This window comes from Brachycentrus maculatus, unplaced genomic scaffold (assembly GCF_059751285.1).
Source record: "Brachycentrus maculatus isolate JH-2025_06_01 unplaced genomic scaffold, ASM5975128v1 h1tg000144l, whole genome shotgun sequence".
Classification (NCBI taxonomy): domain Eukaryota; kingdom Metazoa; phylum Arthropoda; class Insecta; order Trichoptera; family Brachycentridae; genus Brachycentrus; species Brachycentrus maculatus.
This window is the reverse complement of record NW_028280897.1, coordinates 1297076-1314531: the sequence shown is the minus strand read 5'-3', so window position 1 is coordinate 1314531 and position 17456 is coordinate 1297076. Positions and strand designations below refer to the sequence as shown.

Here is a 17456-nt window from a genome sequence, read left to right as displayed (position 1 = left end):
CTCCGGATTAAGAGGTTACTAGGTTAGTGTGCTCAGTACCAGGGATGAAGTCCTATCTTTCAGGCCAATCCTCCCTAGTGTGGTGACTTTTCTTATACTTTAAGTATCTTATACACAAAGTAGCAATACTTCGTATATTCATATTGATTAATGTAAGTTATAGCCATATTACTTTAAGGTCTTTACTTATTTGCATTACATTGTTATATTTTTTTAGTAATTTGTCATTTACAGGATGATTCATATAAAAAATAACAATTTCCTTTATATTTACAATGTGATCAACAGATGTAAATAGTTGAGAATTACTTTTATGGAAAATCACAACAAATCAACAACTGTAATATCTCAAAAGCTAAAGGTATAAGACCACTTTCCGTGTTTATTATTACAACACAAATAGTTTCGAGAAGTATAGATGTACTCATCAACAGGTTAAAGTTATTGAGTTTGTATTTTCACCTGTTGATCAAAACATCTGTAGTTCTCGAATCTTATTGTGTTTACAATATAAAACTTAAAAATTAGTCTTACGGAAGTGATTTATTTTATTTTTATATTTGAAATCCATTGTTATTACCAAATAAATCTAATATTTTAAAAATAATATTAACTTTATATTATCACAAGTCTCTGTAATATTACAATGTGGTCAATATGTGTGGATAATTGAGAATTACTTTTGTGGAAAGCTACGACAAATCAACAATTTTTAAATCTCAAATTGTTCAGAGTAAAAACTGATGACAGATCTGAATTTAGCGCATTTCTTTAAACACAATCTAATATTAACAAAAAAAGGAAAAATAATGTTTTGACCAGTCTTTAAAATTGACTACATGAAAGTTTTTCCACTCGTAGGTCGTTTTTGGGTGGGAAGTTAACGTTTTAACTGCGTACTTTAGATCTAATTAGCCATACTTCTATTCACAGCATTTTGAGTGTGTCCAAATACTTTTCACAAATTTGGATTATCTCCAATTATGTTTAGTGTTTTCTATCCACTATGATGGATCTCCCAAGAAGTTAAAGCTTTAACTATGTTCAGTAAAAAACAAATATGTCTTAATGTTGTTAATTATCTATCAATTTCTGTCAGTAATACTTGTTGTTTTTTGGTTGGTTGGAGGATATTGCTTCATAGAATAAAGCTCGCCAATGTACATTTGCATGTTCGGTAAAAGAAGTTTATAAATAAAAATTGATCTTATTTATTTGACATCTTAACAAAATTAGGTCATTAACCAGTCTATGACAGGTCATAAGCTCTATTAATACCCAGACATGCAGATTCTTCTTCATCTATATTTAGATATAAAAAAATGTAAAAATAACTCCTACACGAAGAAAACCCAGATTTGTGAATAAGTATTTGGACGCACTCAGAATGTCGTGAAACATTTGATCATTTAAAAATGCAAGAGTCGTAAGAAATAAATTCCTAAAAAAAAGTTTTGTGTACAACGTAGTGAAGGCTTTAACTTTACACTCTAATCAAGTACAAATATCATAAGTGTATAATAAAAAATAAAAAAAAACTCTTAACATAGACGAAAAAGTTACTCATATGTTAACATCTCTATAATTCTTTCATCTATATGTTTAGATTTCAAGCATATTATGACAATAACGCATTTGTTTTGTTGATCTCAGAATTTGTGCATGACGATTTAACATGCTCAAAATATTGTTGATATATAGGCACATTTGTTTATTTCTTTATGTTAAAAAAAAAATAATAATAATAAAACTTTAAAATAATGTGAAGTGAATAGTGAGCAAGAAATTATAAATGTGTAAAAGATATATTATAAGCTACGTAGAATTAAAATAACTATATTTGAATTAAAAAGTTGATAATTTGCGTTTGACGTGAATCGAACCCGAGACCCGAGTGAGCGACTACCCAACAACGCCAATGTGCCATAGCAATGCGAGTTTATCAACACAAACATCAAATTATTGAAGGGTTGAAAAACCTAAAAACAGATTCGTTATTTATGATTTATTATAATTTATTCACCCACACCCCCTTTAATTACTTAAGAAACACGCAAGTATAATATTAAGCGAATTGCCTTCGAAGGGAATCTAACCCGAAACCCGAGCGCGCGACTACCCAACAACGCCACTGCGACATAGCAATTCAATTTCATCAACATAAACTGTTGTTGAAGGATTTATTTCGCCAAAAGCCTAAAACTAGATGTGCTATTTATAATATAATCGATTTTAATTTATTCACTCACGCACCCTTAAATTACTTTAGAAACTCCTATAATATTAATCCAAAATACATTCGACCGGAATCAAACCCGGGACCCAAGCGCGCGACCACCCAACAACGCCACTGTGCCATTAGCAATTCAAGTTTATCAACATAAACTTCAAATTGACGTAGGGTTTTATTTATACGCCAAAAGTCTAAATACAGATGCGCTATATATATAAAATAATATATTTTAATTTATTCACTCACCCGACCTTGAATTACTTAAGAAACTCTTACAATATTATCCCTAATTGCATTCGACCGGAATCAAACCCGGGACCCAAGCGCGCGACCACCCAACAACGCCACTGTGCCATTAGCAATTCAAGTTTATCAACATAAACTTCAAATTGACGTAGGGTTTTATTTATACGCCAAAAGTCTAAATACAGATGCGCTATATATATAAAATAATATATTTTAATTTATTCACTCACCCGACCTTGAATTACTTAAGAAACTCTTACAATATTATCCCTAATTGCATTCGACCGGAATCAAACCCGGGACCCAAGCGCGCGACCACCAACAACGCCACTGTGCCATTAGCAATTCAAGTTTATCAACATAAACTTCAAATTGACGTAGGGTTTTATTTATACGTTAAAAGTCTTAATACAGATGTGCTATTTATAAAATAATCTATTTTAATTTATTCACCCACGCGGCCTTGAATTACTTTAGAAACTCCTATAATATTAATCCAAAATGCATTCGACCGGAATCAAACCCGGGACCCAACCGCGCGACCACCCAACAACGCCACTGTGCTATTAGCAATTCAAGTTTATCAACATAAACTTCAAATTGACGTAGGGTTTTATTTATACGTTAAAAGTCTTAATACAGATGTGCTATTAATAAAATAATCTATTTTAATTTATTCACCCACCCGACCTTGAGTTACTTAAGAAACTCGAATAATATTAAACCAAAATGCATTCGACCGGAATCAAACCCGGGACCCAAGCGCGCGACCACCCAACAACGCCACTGTGCTATTAGCAATTTATGTTTATCAACATAAACTTAAAATTGTTAAAGGGTTTTATTTATACGCCAAAAGCCTAAAAGCAGATGTGCTATTTATAGTATGTTCTAATGTAATCGCCCACGCGCCCTTGAATCACTTTACTCGCATAATATTAGCACAGATATAAATAGCGCGGATCAGCCGTTTTCAAGGTTCTCAGGCGGTTGTATACGCACGTAGTATAAACGTAAACATACCGGTGTGGGAGGGGGTGATTGTAGAGTGACAGTTGTAAAAAATACGTTTGTTTACATTTTGTTTAAAAGAATAACTCAAAACAGAACTCACTATCAATCTTATTTAAACGTTTTTAAATAACATATAAATAAAAAAGAAAACATTTTTTCTCGTTTTTCTAAAATTTTACGACATGTGAATTTAGTTGACAATTGTTATTATAGTTTGTAAATAGCATAATATTTGTAAATAGCGTGTCAATATTGTGTTCCCAAAAGTAAACAAGCAAAACGAATTGACAGCAGCTTCGTTTACTGTTATCAGTTACGTTTAAGTATGATATGCCTTGTATTCAATAGATGTTTTTTATGGTTGGAATTGAGTAATCTAAAAGTAAGCTCTAGTAAAATTTACAATTGAGTCAGAGAAAAACACGCAGTCTACACAATACTCGCGACCCGAGACGCTGTCCAAGTAAACGGGAAAATTACTTTAGAATTTTTTTTTAAAGCTATTGGTTTATTTAAAAAAAAACATGGAAAAATGTAACTGAAACGATAGTTTATTTATTTTGTTTGAAAACTAAACAACGAGTTTGAAAGTTGAAGGTTTCCGAACTTGGGTCAATTTGTAAACAAATAAATATAAATGTTTATAAATTGACTTACCAGATGGTTTGCTACAGGAAATAATCGGCGATTTTGTAAAGAATTTTGTAGTAAATCTTCCTCATATTTTCGGCGTGTGTTTGAAAACTGAACACGTGGTGATGTTTACACGAAAAAAGAAACTTTTTTTTTTGAAAACAAAATTATTAAACAATTCTCGCGAATGCACCATTGTCGGAAGATTTTTTGGACAAAGATCTCGTCGATAATTTTCAAGGACTTTGGCAAAGTCAAAACGTCGATAAGGGAAGTTCCGAAACGTCAGATGAGTAAAGCCAAACGGAGCGACTTTCTCTCACCGGGGGGTGATTCTTACTACCCTATTACGTACGTTAATTCACCATCGCGCATGCGCGACCCCCCTCCGTACGGTCTGTCCGCAAAACCCCGAGCGACAAACCTAAAAATTCCACGGCTTCAAAAGTGACGATCTAGTCTAATTTTAAGCACAGACAATCTGTAGCCAAGAGTGGCGCTTTCATATTACGCAATTATTCTCATACAAACTCGAATATTTCCTGCGCTGCTTCGGCTAGGGTACGGTGTTGGGAAATTTCTCTGGCGTTTTAGGGGAAATGTATTACAACCCTGAATTCGACTGTGAATGCTGCGCAGCGTTCTGAGAATACGTGAAGCGGTTGAGGCCAGCATGCCTGTCCCGCGGCAGCATGTACGTGACTTCCACACAGTTTCATTTTGTATGAATGTTATTAAAAAAAAATTAAAAAGAAAATTAAAGAAACAATGCTGTTTTTAGTCGGATGATTGAGTTTCGACACTGAAAGTAAAAAAAAAATATATTAAAATATTGGGCGTAAAAATGTGACGCTAATGTGAGTGAGAGTCATTAAAACGTCCGAGATTTCTCGAATTTCCGAGGATTGTTTCATGGTTTGTCGATCTGGCGATGTCCGATCGGGTAAAAGGCTTGAAAAACTGTATTAATTAAAAAAATAAATTATTCTTATTTTGACTGAAAAAAATTCATAATTTGAAAATTGCTTTACTGACTAAAAACCAACCGACTGAAATGAATTTTTATTATTTTTTTTCGAATCTAATTCGCGACCGCATATTCGCGGGAGCGTGTTCTGCAGGTGAACCACACGCTAGCTACGCCACTGCGTAACAGAGCTACGAAAAATCGATATGTATTCCGTCTCGTCGTTCATAAATCCATATGTTCAGGGGCGAGCAGTAAAAACCTCATTCCAGTACGTTGACCTTGACACAGTTAATAATTTCAAGGGTTTTAGGGGTGCAACGAAGTTCAGTACAAAAATAATTATAATTAAAAAGAATATCTTCATTATTGTTATTATGTGAGTATTTAATATACAGTAATAACAAAAATAACTACTACTACTACTACTACCATCAAGCCGTTTCCCCGCAGGGGTAGGCAGAGAGGCTGAAACGCCACACTTTTCTGTCCTGACATACACTCCTCGCCTCCTTCACATTCATACATCTTGTCATACATGCCCTCCGATTACGTAGACTTTTGTCACCGCCAGATTTGATTTTTACATAAAAAACATGTTTATTTATAAAAAAATGATAAGGCCTCTTTTTAAAAATAAAAATAAATGCATTGATGAAAATACGCTTTTATTTTTAATGATGATAATTTTTAAAGGCGCTTGTAATTAACATGATTTAAACAATTGAAAAATAAAATGCTATTAAAATCAAGAAAAATATAAATAATTCATGTCACAATAGTTGAAATACGTTAATAATATATAATTTTTTTCGTTGGAAATTATTGGATTGGAATTTTGTTTTTCCCTTAGAGGGGTATTTGTCTCGCCGCTGTATATCAACGTCGATCTGCGCGCGTCGTATCCCAACACGTGGCATTGTAGGAGGCCACGGGGTCAACCGTCTGTGTTTAGTCTAGCCAGATTGCCGCTGAGGTCGGATGTGTGGTATACACCGACGATTTTCCGCTTGGAATTTCACGAAAAACAATCAATTATTATTTCTCCTATAATCTCTCAACTTTCAAATACATTTTCTCGCCAAAACCACATATTTATGAAGGAGAACAATCTGTTTTTTTTAAATTAATTTCTAATGGTGTCAAAAAATCACTCATGGAATAATACAGTTCATTAACCTTATATCACGTGATTGCATTAAACAGCTGATCAGCCACAGGGATCAGATGTGTGTTTCGATGCATTCCGCATCACGGTGTGTGAAGCTAAGTGTGTAAATATGATACGGAATGCATCGAAACGCGTATCACAAATGATTTTAGGACATAGTGTTGTTTACCTAGTAAAACTGAAATTAAAAATGGAAAGATATTAATTACAAAGTGACTGCCGAATCAGTTAATAAAATGAGATTGAAGCGCACTTTTTCAACCTTCGTGTGTTCAACAGTCAAGATAACACTACTTCTAATGTGGAACTGGACTCCTGCGAAGCTGATTGACGACGTTTTACTTTTTATCGAACGTTATCATCATCATTATCATCATATCATCATCAAAGGTCCTTTTCAGGACCGCCACATGTACTTATTGCCATAATTACCCGATGATAAACTATTCCTATTATTTATCTAAAATGATTTTTAAAAAATCTAATAACGTCCAAAATTTTCGATATTTATTTATTTTTTGTGCACACTTTAAGGATGCGAATATCTTTTTCTCTTTTTGTCCGCATATATGTGTGTGTACGGACCTAAAGTTTTAATACTGTATTGTGTTTGATAAAACAGTTAAATGTTGATAAATCGAATGACCGGGCGTGTAAAAATGTAAAAAAAACACACGAGTAAAACTTCCACAAACACAACTTTCAATGTTGATATGAAACAATCTGAGCGTTAACAATAATGAAATGAATAAATCGTAACACACGTTCCAGAATTACTTAATAGTGAAAATAATCTGATTTTTTACTAAAAAAATCATTTGATATTTACCTTGACTGGTACCTGAAGCTCAGGGATAATATTTTTAATCATCGAGATAACACTGCGTCAATACTATACAGTATCCTATGCGCCATTAGCGAGGCTAACGGTTAAAAAATATATTTATTATTTTTTGTCCGTCTGTGTAGCGTGTTTGATGGCCGCGCTGGAGATCCCAGGTTCATTCCCAGGCGGGGCTGAAACCAATAAAATTTATTTTTCACTTGAATATTTATTTAACATAACCTTATATTGGTTCCTGAAACGCAGGTCGAATCAAATTTCCTTTATGTGTTCAACAAATAATAAAATTACCATACTTCTGTACAATGCAGTGCTCTATGCAGAATTGGGTGTTTATTTTTTCTTCCTCTTATTTCACAATATTAAGGGTTGTGACCCTTATTGGGGCAATGTCTCTTCTTTAGTGATCCCTCGACTGCGCTGCACGTAGCGCTCCAACCACTGAGGCGCCCGCTTGACACTGCTGCCTTAACTCGATCGGTCTATCGTGTGGGGAATCTTCCTCTCCCTCTCTTCCCCTTTAGGCTACCAATCACACTGTCGTTCCAGGATATCCTTATTACCACGCGTGTCCGAAGAATTGAAGAATCCGTCGTGTACAGACGCTGTCAGAGTCAAGCTATCCGAGTAACTCCAGACGAATGGACTCGTTGGTGCGTTTGGCTATCCATGGAACTCGGAGCATGCGCCTTCAATACCACATTTCAAAAGCGTATTTGTGGATAAAAGTTTAAGAAAACAATAATCGTGTCGGGTTGGGGTCCCGTGGTTAGCGTCGCGGACTCTTGAGTCAGAGTTTTTCTCGGTTCGAACCCACTCTACTACAATTTGATACTTACTCGTATTTCTTATAATGAGCCGCTTAGGCTCATAGAAATCGTACGAAATTGAAGTATTTTTGTAAATAATAAAAAAAAAGAAATTTTATTATTTGAATTTAAATTTTTTTTTTTAATATTTTTAAGTTAATTCCGAAGTGAAGTGGTTGGCATGTTTTGCTGCTGCGCTGGAAATCTCGCGTTCAATTCCTAACAGGATTAAAATAAATAATGATTCACGGAAAACATAAAAAAATATCATTACCTTGGACTGGAACCTCAAGCGCAGGGCTAATATTTTTTTTAAAGATCAACATAACACTGCGTCAATACTTTACAGTGCCCCATTACCAGGTGTTAGGTGAGAATGAAGGTTAAAAAAATACATAAAAAACTTTAAAAAAAATTAACATCAAGATAACACGGCATCAATACTATACAGTACCCTTTGACCATTAGGTGAAGATACAGGTGAGATAAAATATTCTTCTAACCTTTATCCGCACCCGATGGTGCATAGGGCACTGCATCGTATTGATGCAGTGTTATCTTGATTGTTACTTACATGAAGGCAAGGTGATCACTCCTACGCTTCAGGGTGATATTAAATAAATATTACAGTGTAAAATCTTTAGTAGTTATTTTCACCCCTCCTGGGAATCGAACCCGGGACCTCCTGCACTGTAGCTAAACACGCTAACCATTGCACCCACGGAGGCGGGTAAAATATATGCAAATTATTATTTGTCCGCCATTGTAGTGCAGTAGATAACGTGTTTTGCTGTCGTGTGTCGTGGTTCCGGGTTCGATTCCCAGGGTGGACAAAATAAAATGATTTCTCATTTTTATCATTATTTTATATTACCGTGGATAAGTACTTGAAGCGCAGGGCTGATCAAATTTTCTTTGTGTTATAAATATATAAATATATGAAAAAAAATATATGAAAACGTTTTTTTCCCCACCTTTATAGTCCAGTGGTTAGCGTGTTTGGTGGCTGCGCTGGAGACCCCGGGTTCGATTCCGGGATTAGATTTTTTTTCTCCATTTCAATGTTTATTGAATAATATTTCCTATTGGGACCTGAAGTGCACTTCGGATAACATTTTCTTCATGCATTCAACAATCAAGATAACAATACTTCTGAACAATACAGTGCCCTATGCAATATGTGAATAGAGGTGAAACACAAAAAAAGTATAAAAAAATTCAGTTTCATTTTTGTTGGTTTTTAGTCAAACTACGAAGTGCAGTGGTTAACGTGTTTGGGTGTCGCGCTAGTGGTCCCGGGTTAAATTCCCAACAGGGTCAAAATACAATTATTATTATTATAATAGATGTTAAAAATTACCTTGGACTGGCACCTGAAGCGCAGAGGTAATTTTTTTTGATGATCAAGATAACACTGCATCAACACAGTTTCTGATGCACCATTAGGTGAGGATAATGTTTAGGAAAAATGTATGTTGAAAAAATTGTCCGCCTTTGTAGTGCAATGGTTAAGGTGTTTGTCTGCTGTGCTGGAGATCTCGGGTTCAATTCCCAGGATGGTCAAAATAAAATGGTTTCTGACTATAATACTTAATAAATATAATTGCCTTGGTTAATATTTTATTTACGATCAATATAACACTGCATTAATGCTATACAGTACCTACGCACCGTTAGGTGGGAATAAAGGTAAGAAAAAATACATGCAAACGATTTGTTTATCTGCCTTTGTAGTGCAATGGTTAGAGTGATCATGCGTTCAACAATCAAGATAACATCACATATGTACAATGCAGTTCCCTATGCACCATTAGGTGAAAATAAAGGTTAGAACAAAAACAAATAAACAACTTTTTGTCCGCCTTTGTAGTGCCGTTGTTAGCGTGTTTGATGGACGCGCTGGAGGTCCAGGGTTTAATTCCCAGAGGGGTCAAAATAAAATGGGTTTTGACTAAAATGCACATTTAATATTACCTTGGACTGGCACCTAAAGCGTCGGGGTGAATATTTATTTGATACACAAGAAAACACTGCGTTAAAACTTCGAAATAGTGGTATTAACCATGTAAAACTTAAATAAAAAAGTGGATATATTTTACCACTATGTGGCTGCCGAATTAATAAATGAAATTGCATGTTTTCATTATTTCACATTTCAAACATCTATCTTACATAGGTTTGGAGCACATTTATTTGAGTGATCGCATTACAACTGCATTTAATCTACTTTTGATTCACTTGTCAACAAAAAGGCTGGTACCAGAACACGCTTGTGCGTCAATGGATAAGATTCGGCTAGATGCCGCTAGATGGCACTAGTGTTTATTAGGAATATTCCATTACTGAGAGAAATATTTATTCCTTTCGATACATAAGTATTAATTTCATATAATACAACATTTCGGAGACAGCGATAATCAAATACACTCAACGCCAATTAAATTGAAATATCTATTAATATTACACGATGAATGACGCCCATTGGTCGTGGTTTCCATTACTGGCAACGACGCACTAAGGGGTATTTGTGCTAATTAGGCGGCCAAAATTATTTTCGACAACTATTTCCTTATTCCACTTTGATTTTATTTGACCATTGACAGGGTTTCGTCGTTACCGATATCATCAAGTCAGGGGTCGAACACCATAATTTTATGGTGTATAATTTTTCTTACAAAATGAATTTCAGCAGTGCATTATAATAAAAATTACATATAAGCTCAGGTAAGGGTTTTCGTCAGGGGTTGAAAATCATAATTTTATATAAAAAAAAATTAATGGAAAAGATTAGTAGTGTATTATAATAATAATCACATATAAGTTATAGTTTTCGGATTTTAAGTAGGATTTAAAAAATCTTATTATACTTATCTTATTATGCTGCAAAGCGTTTCAAGCATATTTTATGTACGCGATTTCCAATTTTGTTATATCCACCGTTTATTTGATAAATCTGATCTATATTGGTTGACAGAATCGTGGCGATGATTTTGCTACATACACAAACTCATTGTAATGGAAGAAAACAACATTGGAAAATGTTGCTGTCACTCCGCATCTTCGTCCTGCATTTTTTGTATATACTCTGATTGTTGCGATCCATTACATCCCCATTTTGAAATAAGATTCAATGATTGAAGCTTTTCTGGCCTTTATGCTATAAGAACATCTTCTAAATGCGTAGCCAAACGTTTGATTGTATGGCCAAACGTTTGATTGATAGGACAAATTCGACGAAATCTATTTATAGCCAGCTAATTCCTTGAAATACCCCTACGTGCTATGTTACCTCATCACTATTAATTGTTAACCCTTTGTCTACCAAAGCTTTTGGGGTAACTATGCTAGAAATATCGCGATCTAAACATAAATAATTTAAAAGTAAAATGTCTTCGATAATTTATAAACTGTGCCATTTACAACAAATTTGAAAAAAGTCATTACTTAATACAGTTTTCGAATTCATTAGCTTAACTTCACAATATTTTATGTGTCCAAATATTGTTCAATACAAATCTGGATTATCTCCGATTAGGGGTTATTTTTTACATTTTTGACATTTCAACATAGATGAAGAATATTCTTCTATGTTGTGGTGTCAAAAATAACTCCTAAGCGGAGATAATCCAGATTTATGAATAAGTATTTGGACACACTCACAATGTTGCAAATAAAATAACTAGTCAAATCATAAGCTGTTACATAAAAAATACAAAATCATGTATTCTGGCGGAACTCAAATATGAAAACTCATTTTCAAATAATGTTTTACTTAGTAAATACCTCTATTTCTTAAAATCTACTGTGACACGTGTTTCGAAACACGTCGAAACACATCGTAACACGTGCCACAGTAAATTTTAACAAATAGTGGTATTTACTAAGTAAAACATTCATTAAAAATGATGCTTGACTAATGTCTACTTCTTTTTATGCCTCAACAAAATACAGCTAATCAAACTTCCTGACTTAATTGACGATATCCGGTATTGAAAGGAATAGAGTAGGAGTGTGAGTAATTAAAGAAAATTTATTTTAGTTATGCATTATATGTGTTACATAAAAAATGTACATATGAATTCATTGCATATTTTTTATTAACCCTGACATATAAAGCGTTATATATGTATTTGAAGAATATCTCTCTAATACATCTATAAATCAGAACGTCAGATACGACGGATCCGGTATTTCTCGCGTAAGTACCAAAAGCAGATATATTGGATTTTGGTAGCTAAAGAGTTATATTATCAATCGATATATAAAAACACGTGTATATGTAACGAGATACAAATTTATATTTGAAAAAAAAAACAAAAAAAATTAAATATATATGTATATATATGTATATTTATAAATAAATATATATATGTATATATATATATATATATATATATATACATATATATATATATATATATATATATATATATATATATATATATATATATATATATATATATATATATAAATATTTATAAATAAATAAGAAACTGAATTTCATCGTTACTGACATCATCTGACTGGTGGGAGGCTGGACTAAATTGTATGTTTCATATGCTCGTAAAACAAGAGAGGGGTCAAAAACCATGATTTTATTATATTTGTCTCATGAAATGATTTTAAATTGAACGAAATTAAGTAGTTTATGGTATCATAATAATAATCGTTGCACATTCGTTTGTGAGATCGCATTTTGTCTATCTCCTTTCATCCTCCAATATGTATAAATGTAAAAATGACGAAAATAATGGAACAATTGAAATAACCGATCATCTCGGTTAATTACGTCACTAATTGCAAAAACTTTAAAATTCTGCTACGAGCAATAAAGGTTGAATAATCTCCGAGTAGGTGAAAAGAGTTTCCGAGGAAAGTGAACAATTCCAGTGTTTAGTCGAAGGGAGTCGTGATGTCAGACAATAAGCCATGAGTTATCACACGATGATAATGAGTTTTCCACGACGCATTGTTCGCGCTGTTCATTTGGGCATGTTTCGAAATAAGTTGAAGATTAGTGAAGGTTAGTGACCACGATCAATGGTGAGAAGTTTTGTTTTAGGGAACTGCCAGCAGTGAAATGGTTTCGCCGGTAAATAACAACCCATTCCCACGAATTATTCAACACAAAGTTTATCAAATAAAGTTGAATTTATTCGTTATACAATAAAAGAAACGAATGAATGAAGATCCCATTCACAAAAAGTTAATAAGTATTTATATAAATCATTTTTCATTTCCTTCTTCTTATTCTTCCTGGCTCAATCCCAACTTATCTGCCGTCTTTGTAAACTGTTGGGGTCAGCTCTTCTCGTCCTCAAGTGGGTCCTTCTTTCATGGACAACGTCACCAAGGCCATGCCTTCGAATCAATTTATCTTTTTGTGGCATCCATGAATTTTTGGCCTTTCTTTAGATATCTTCCGACGAAGGCGATTGCCTGGTTTACAATATGTTCAGGTTCTCTACTTGCCATATGCCCATACCATCTCAATTGCCTTTCCTCTACCTTATTGATGTCTGTAACACCAAGGTTTCCACGAATTTGCGAACTCTTTATTTTGTCTCAAAGGACACTCTAAGGGACAGTAGACCATTTAAGCATCGAATTTCAGCAGTTTCTAGCTGCCTAGAGTAAGTGTTATACATAGTCTAGAATTCGGAGGTATAGAGGAGTAGGGGTTGTAAGATATTTCCCATTAATTTAATCTAAAAATCATTTTTCATTTAATAGATGTCTCTAGTGAAGTTCTAGTGATTCAAGAACAATGTTTCAAAATTGGTTCATATATCGCTCACTCCTTTCAAGAACGTCATAAATCAAAAAACTTGATTTTTCAGGAGAACGTTTTTAAAGTTTAAAAATATAACACAATTTATTAAAAATAAATATCAAGCCACTTATAAAACTTTTTATTGCGCAACACATCTTTTTAGATTTTGATTTATGACGTTCTTGAAAGGAGTGAGCGATATATAGAACTTCCAAGAATTTGAGTAATGTGGTTGTCAATAACGGGTAGAATTGGTGAATGTTATACGTGTGTAAAGTAATAACTTAAACCAGCCTATGACGGTCGTAAGCCCCGTAAATGTCTAGACTTCCATATTCTTCTTCATCTTTGATGAGATAATTGGAGATAATCCAGATTTTGTGAACCGGTATTTTTACATACTCAATATGTTGTAAATAAATTATCTGATCAAATTATAAGCTTAAATAATAAAAATTAAAAGTACATTTTTCATTTCTTTGTAATCCAATTTTAAAAGAAAACAACTCAAATTAGTTTTGTTGTATTGAGGTAAGAGAGGAATTTATTACTACATAGTCTTTCACATACTTAAATAAATAAAAATATCATAAAATTTTTATAAAAATAAATATATCATAAATAACTCTTAAGTGGTGAAAATCCAGATTTGTGTACAAGTATTTGGACACACTCAAAATGTTGTAAAAAAGACAAATACATAAATCCTATTAAATGTTACTTCATGGAAATGTTTGATAAAAATTACATGTAAACAAAATAGGCATACCTACCTATGAGTTTGTAAACGACCAGCATATATATTATGTATATATACTAACAAAAATAACACGTAATACTACGGTCATCGGTACAAGACACAACGTAATTGATAAGATGAGAAAGCACTTTCATTTTGTTATAAAATCATGAACATATATTACTGTAACCTTAAATTTTTAGATACTAACCTGTACTTGCTTATATGTATTACGTGAGAGTTCATGTCGACCAATTAAATTTTAGTAGATATACATAGTAGGTACATACGAACATGTATGTAGAATATAACTACCAGTGGCGTACGATCCTTAAAACCGATTTTTCCAGCTTTCATTATTTATTTTCAATTTATGTTTTACTTGGTAAATACGACTTTGATTCAAAATCTTTTTTGATGTACAATATATTCTGATGCAATCAGATCGTTTTCAAACTCCATGAAATAAATTATTTAAATTAATTTATTTACTCCAAATATTTCGAAAGATGTTATTTATTATTTACAGACTGTGTAAATAATAAATAACATATTTCAAAGTGAAGCATGAAGTTAGGAAAAGAAGAATGAAAATAGATTGAATGTAATCGAAATGCGATCTCTCAGACGAATGTGCAGCAAAATAATGTATGGTAGATGTTCGAATGGTGAAATAAAGAAAGAATGCAAGGCTGAGATAAGGATTAACGATGAAATTAAGAACCGTTGTGTTGAGATGGTTTAGACATGTAGATCGAATGATAAAGAAAGAATGTTAAAAAATAAAGCGAATGTAGTTAGAAATAGGAGCAGAAGAAGACCGATAACAACTTGGCAATATCAAGTATTTCAAATATTATATATGGCCGTGATCAGGTCAGGAGTCAGAATAATCGGCGAGTATGTATGAGGAGATGCATGAATATGAGAAGGCGTACATTTTATCCGAAGACAGAGTGGTGTGGTATTCTATTCTCTCTGCCTACCCCTGAGGTAAGCGGTATGTGAATTAAGTAAATCATAATTTTTCAAATTGCTTATCTTTCTGAAATTTTACGATTCGCCACTGCTACGAATAGATATGTGTAATGGTGTGAAGCCTAAATTGGTTTCGTGTCTACATTAAGGGAAACCCTTCATAGCCTCAGTTAATATTACAATAAGTATAATAGTTCGATATTTTTTCGTTTTCGCCTTTTGTACTCGTACTTTATTATAACATGATCGTAGAAGAGAAAAATATATAAATACGTAAGACAGAGTTTGCTCAAACTTCTTAATTATATTTTAAGGAATTTAGGCAAAATTCAATGACTCTTCAAAATTCATTACTTTGGTTAATGATGTTTTTAAGTTGTTGTTTATTTAAACAAACAACAGCAGAGTCAAACGGATAAATAAAAACCTTATAAAAATGTTTACATTTTCATGTAGACATAATTGCAAAAATGTTTTCACAAAATAAGCAAAAGTACATAAAAATGTGTATGCAAACATGTCTTGAATAAGTTTATATCCTATGTTTACTATCTCACGTAGGTAAACAAATATTCTTCGAATATAAAAAGGATCTATCTTGTTTTATTTTTTCTTTCTCGAATTTCATAAAAAGTTCAGATTTTCTAGAAGTGCAAGCGGCACGATAGCCCAAAGCTTTGAATGCCTGTGAAAAACTGATGAAAATACGAACTTAGTTTGTATTTTCACATTAAATTAGCATATTTTTTTATATGCTCAGCATCATCAACGTTTTAGTTGAAATATTTTTTTATTTAGCAGATACATTTATATTATTTTGCTATACCTTGACTCGCTAATTCAACAAATTTATGAGCAAAGATTAAACACACTCAAAATATTGGTAACAAAAAACATTCAATATAATATAGTATTTTACGAAAATAAGTTTTGCTGTGAATTTTAAGTTAATCCTGTATTACAGGACATTCGTAAAATATTCACGACGAATATTTAATTTGTGTGGAACACCTTACAAATACATTTTGCAAAGAATACAGTGACAACTATGTAGCATGTATCTCAGTTTTTAACCGATATATCGCTCACTCCTTTCAAGAACGTCATAAATAAAAAAACTTGATTTTTCAGAAGAAAGTTTTTAAAGTTTAAAAATATAATACAATGTATTAAAAATAAATATCAAGCGACTTAATAAACTTTTTACTGTGCAACAGATCTTTTGAGGTAAAACCTGAAAGTTTTTTCTCTATTTGATAAATATTAAGTAGGTATATTTAAAAAAAAAATAAACAATACCTTTTCTTCAAAATGCAAAAACAACACTTTCTGCCCTGTAGCGGGTAAATATTAAGTTAAAAATATGCCGCTTTTGGTGGGATAAAGTACGTTTTCTGGACATTCTGAAAACATGCACAACTGAAAATTGTCGATTTTTGATTTATGACGTTCTTGAAAGGAGTGAGCGATATGTTAAACGATATTTATATAAAAAATATGTTAAGTTCTCAAAAAACATGTTGCATTTATTTCTTAATGTGTTTTTAGTAAGCATTTTTTGTTAAAATGCGAGTTTTTCTTACTATCGTATATTTTACGATAGTGTTGTATAAAGGTTAAGTGCGCATAAGTGTAAACAAACTTTAGCAGCCGACCCGAGCGAAATAGGTCAACCGTAAAGATCGGTTGGCGATCTGACCGATGCCGGCCGTCCAGGTAATATGTGGTACATAATTACATACGCAATAGTGCGCTGATAAACTTTCGCTTTCCCGACTTTCTCGAGCGCGAACATCCTTCGGCCGAGCGCGGGCATCGTGCCGGCCGGCGGGCGAACTTGCCGGCGAAACAATCCGCTACGGCGCTATGCGCTAAGCGCTTTGCCTATTCGATCATGTGCGCGTACTTGCCCCAGGCGACCGAAGACGGTTGCCTAATACCGAATATCCGTTACTCCGAATATCTATCTCTAGGGCAGCGTTCCGCAAACTGTTTCTGTTCAAGGTACACCTGCCAAATCAAGAAATTTTTGAGGTACACCATAGAAAA

At 33.2% G+C, this 17456-nt stretch overlaps 1 protein-coding gene across 3 annotated transcripts in view; it reads right to left on the bottom strand.

Moving 5' to 3' along the window:
- The window catches only part of DopEcR (G-protein coupled receptor DopEcR), a 31604-nt gene extending 23927 nt beyond the window's left edge, over nucleotides 1-7677 (bottom strand). For 2 of the 3 annotated variants that reach the window (XM_088260920.1, XM_088260921.1), the window contains exon 1: nucleotides 7094-7677. In XM_088260920.1, the coding sequence (XP_088117046.1) occupies nucleotides 7094-7135 (42 nt within the window). In that variant the 5' untranslated portion in view covers nucleotides 7136-7677. Of the gene's footprint in view, nucleotides 1-4150; nucleotides 4431-7093 lie in introns of those variants that run through there. The other variant, XM_088260922.1, reaches the window with a different exon arrangement.
- Nucleotides 7678-17456: the final 9779 nt, after the last annotated feature.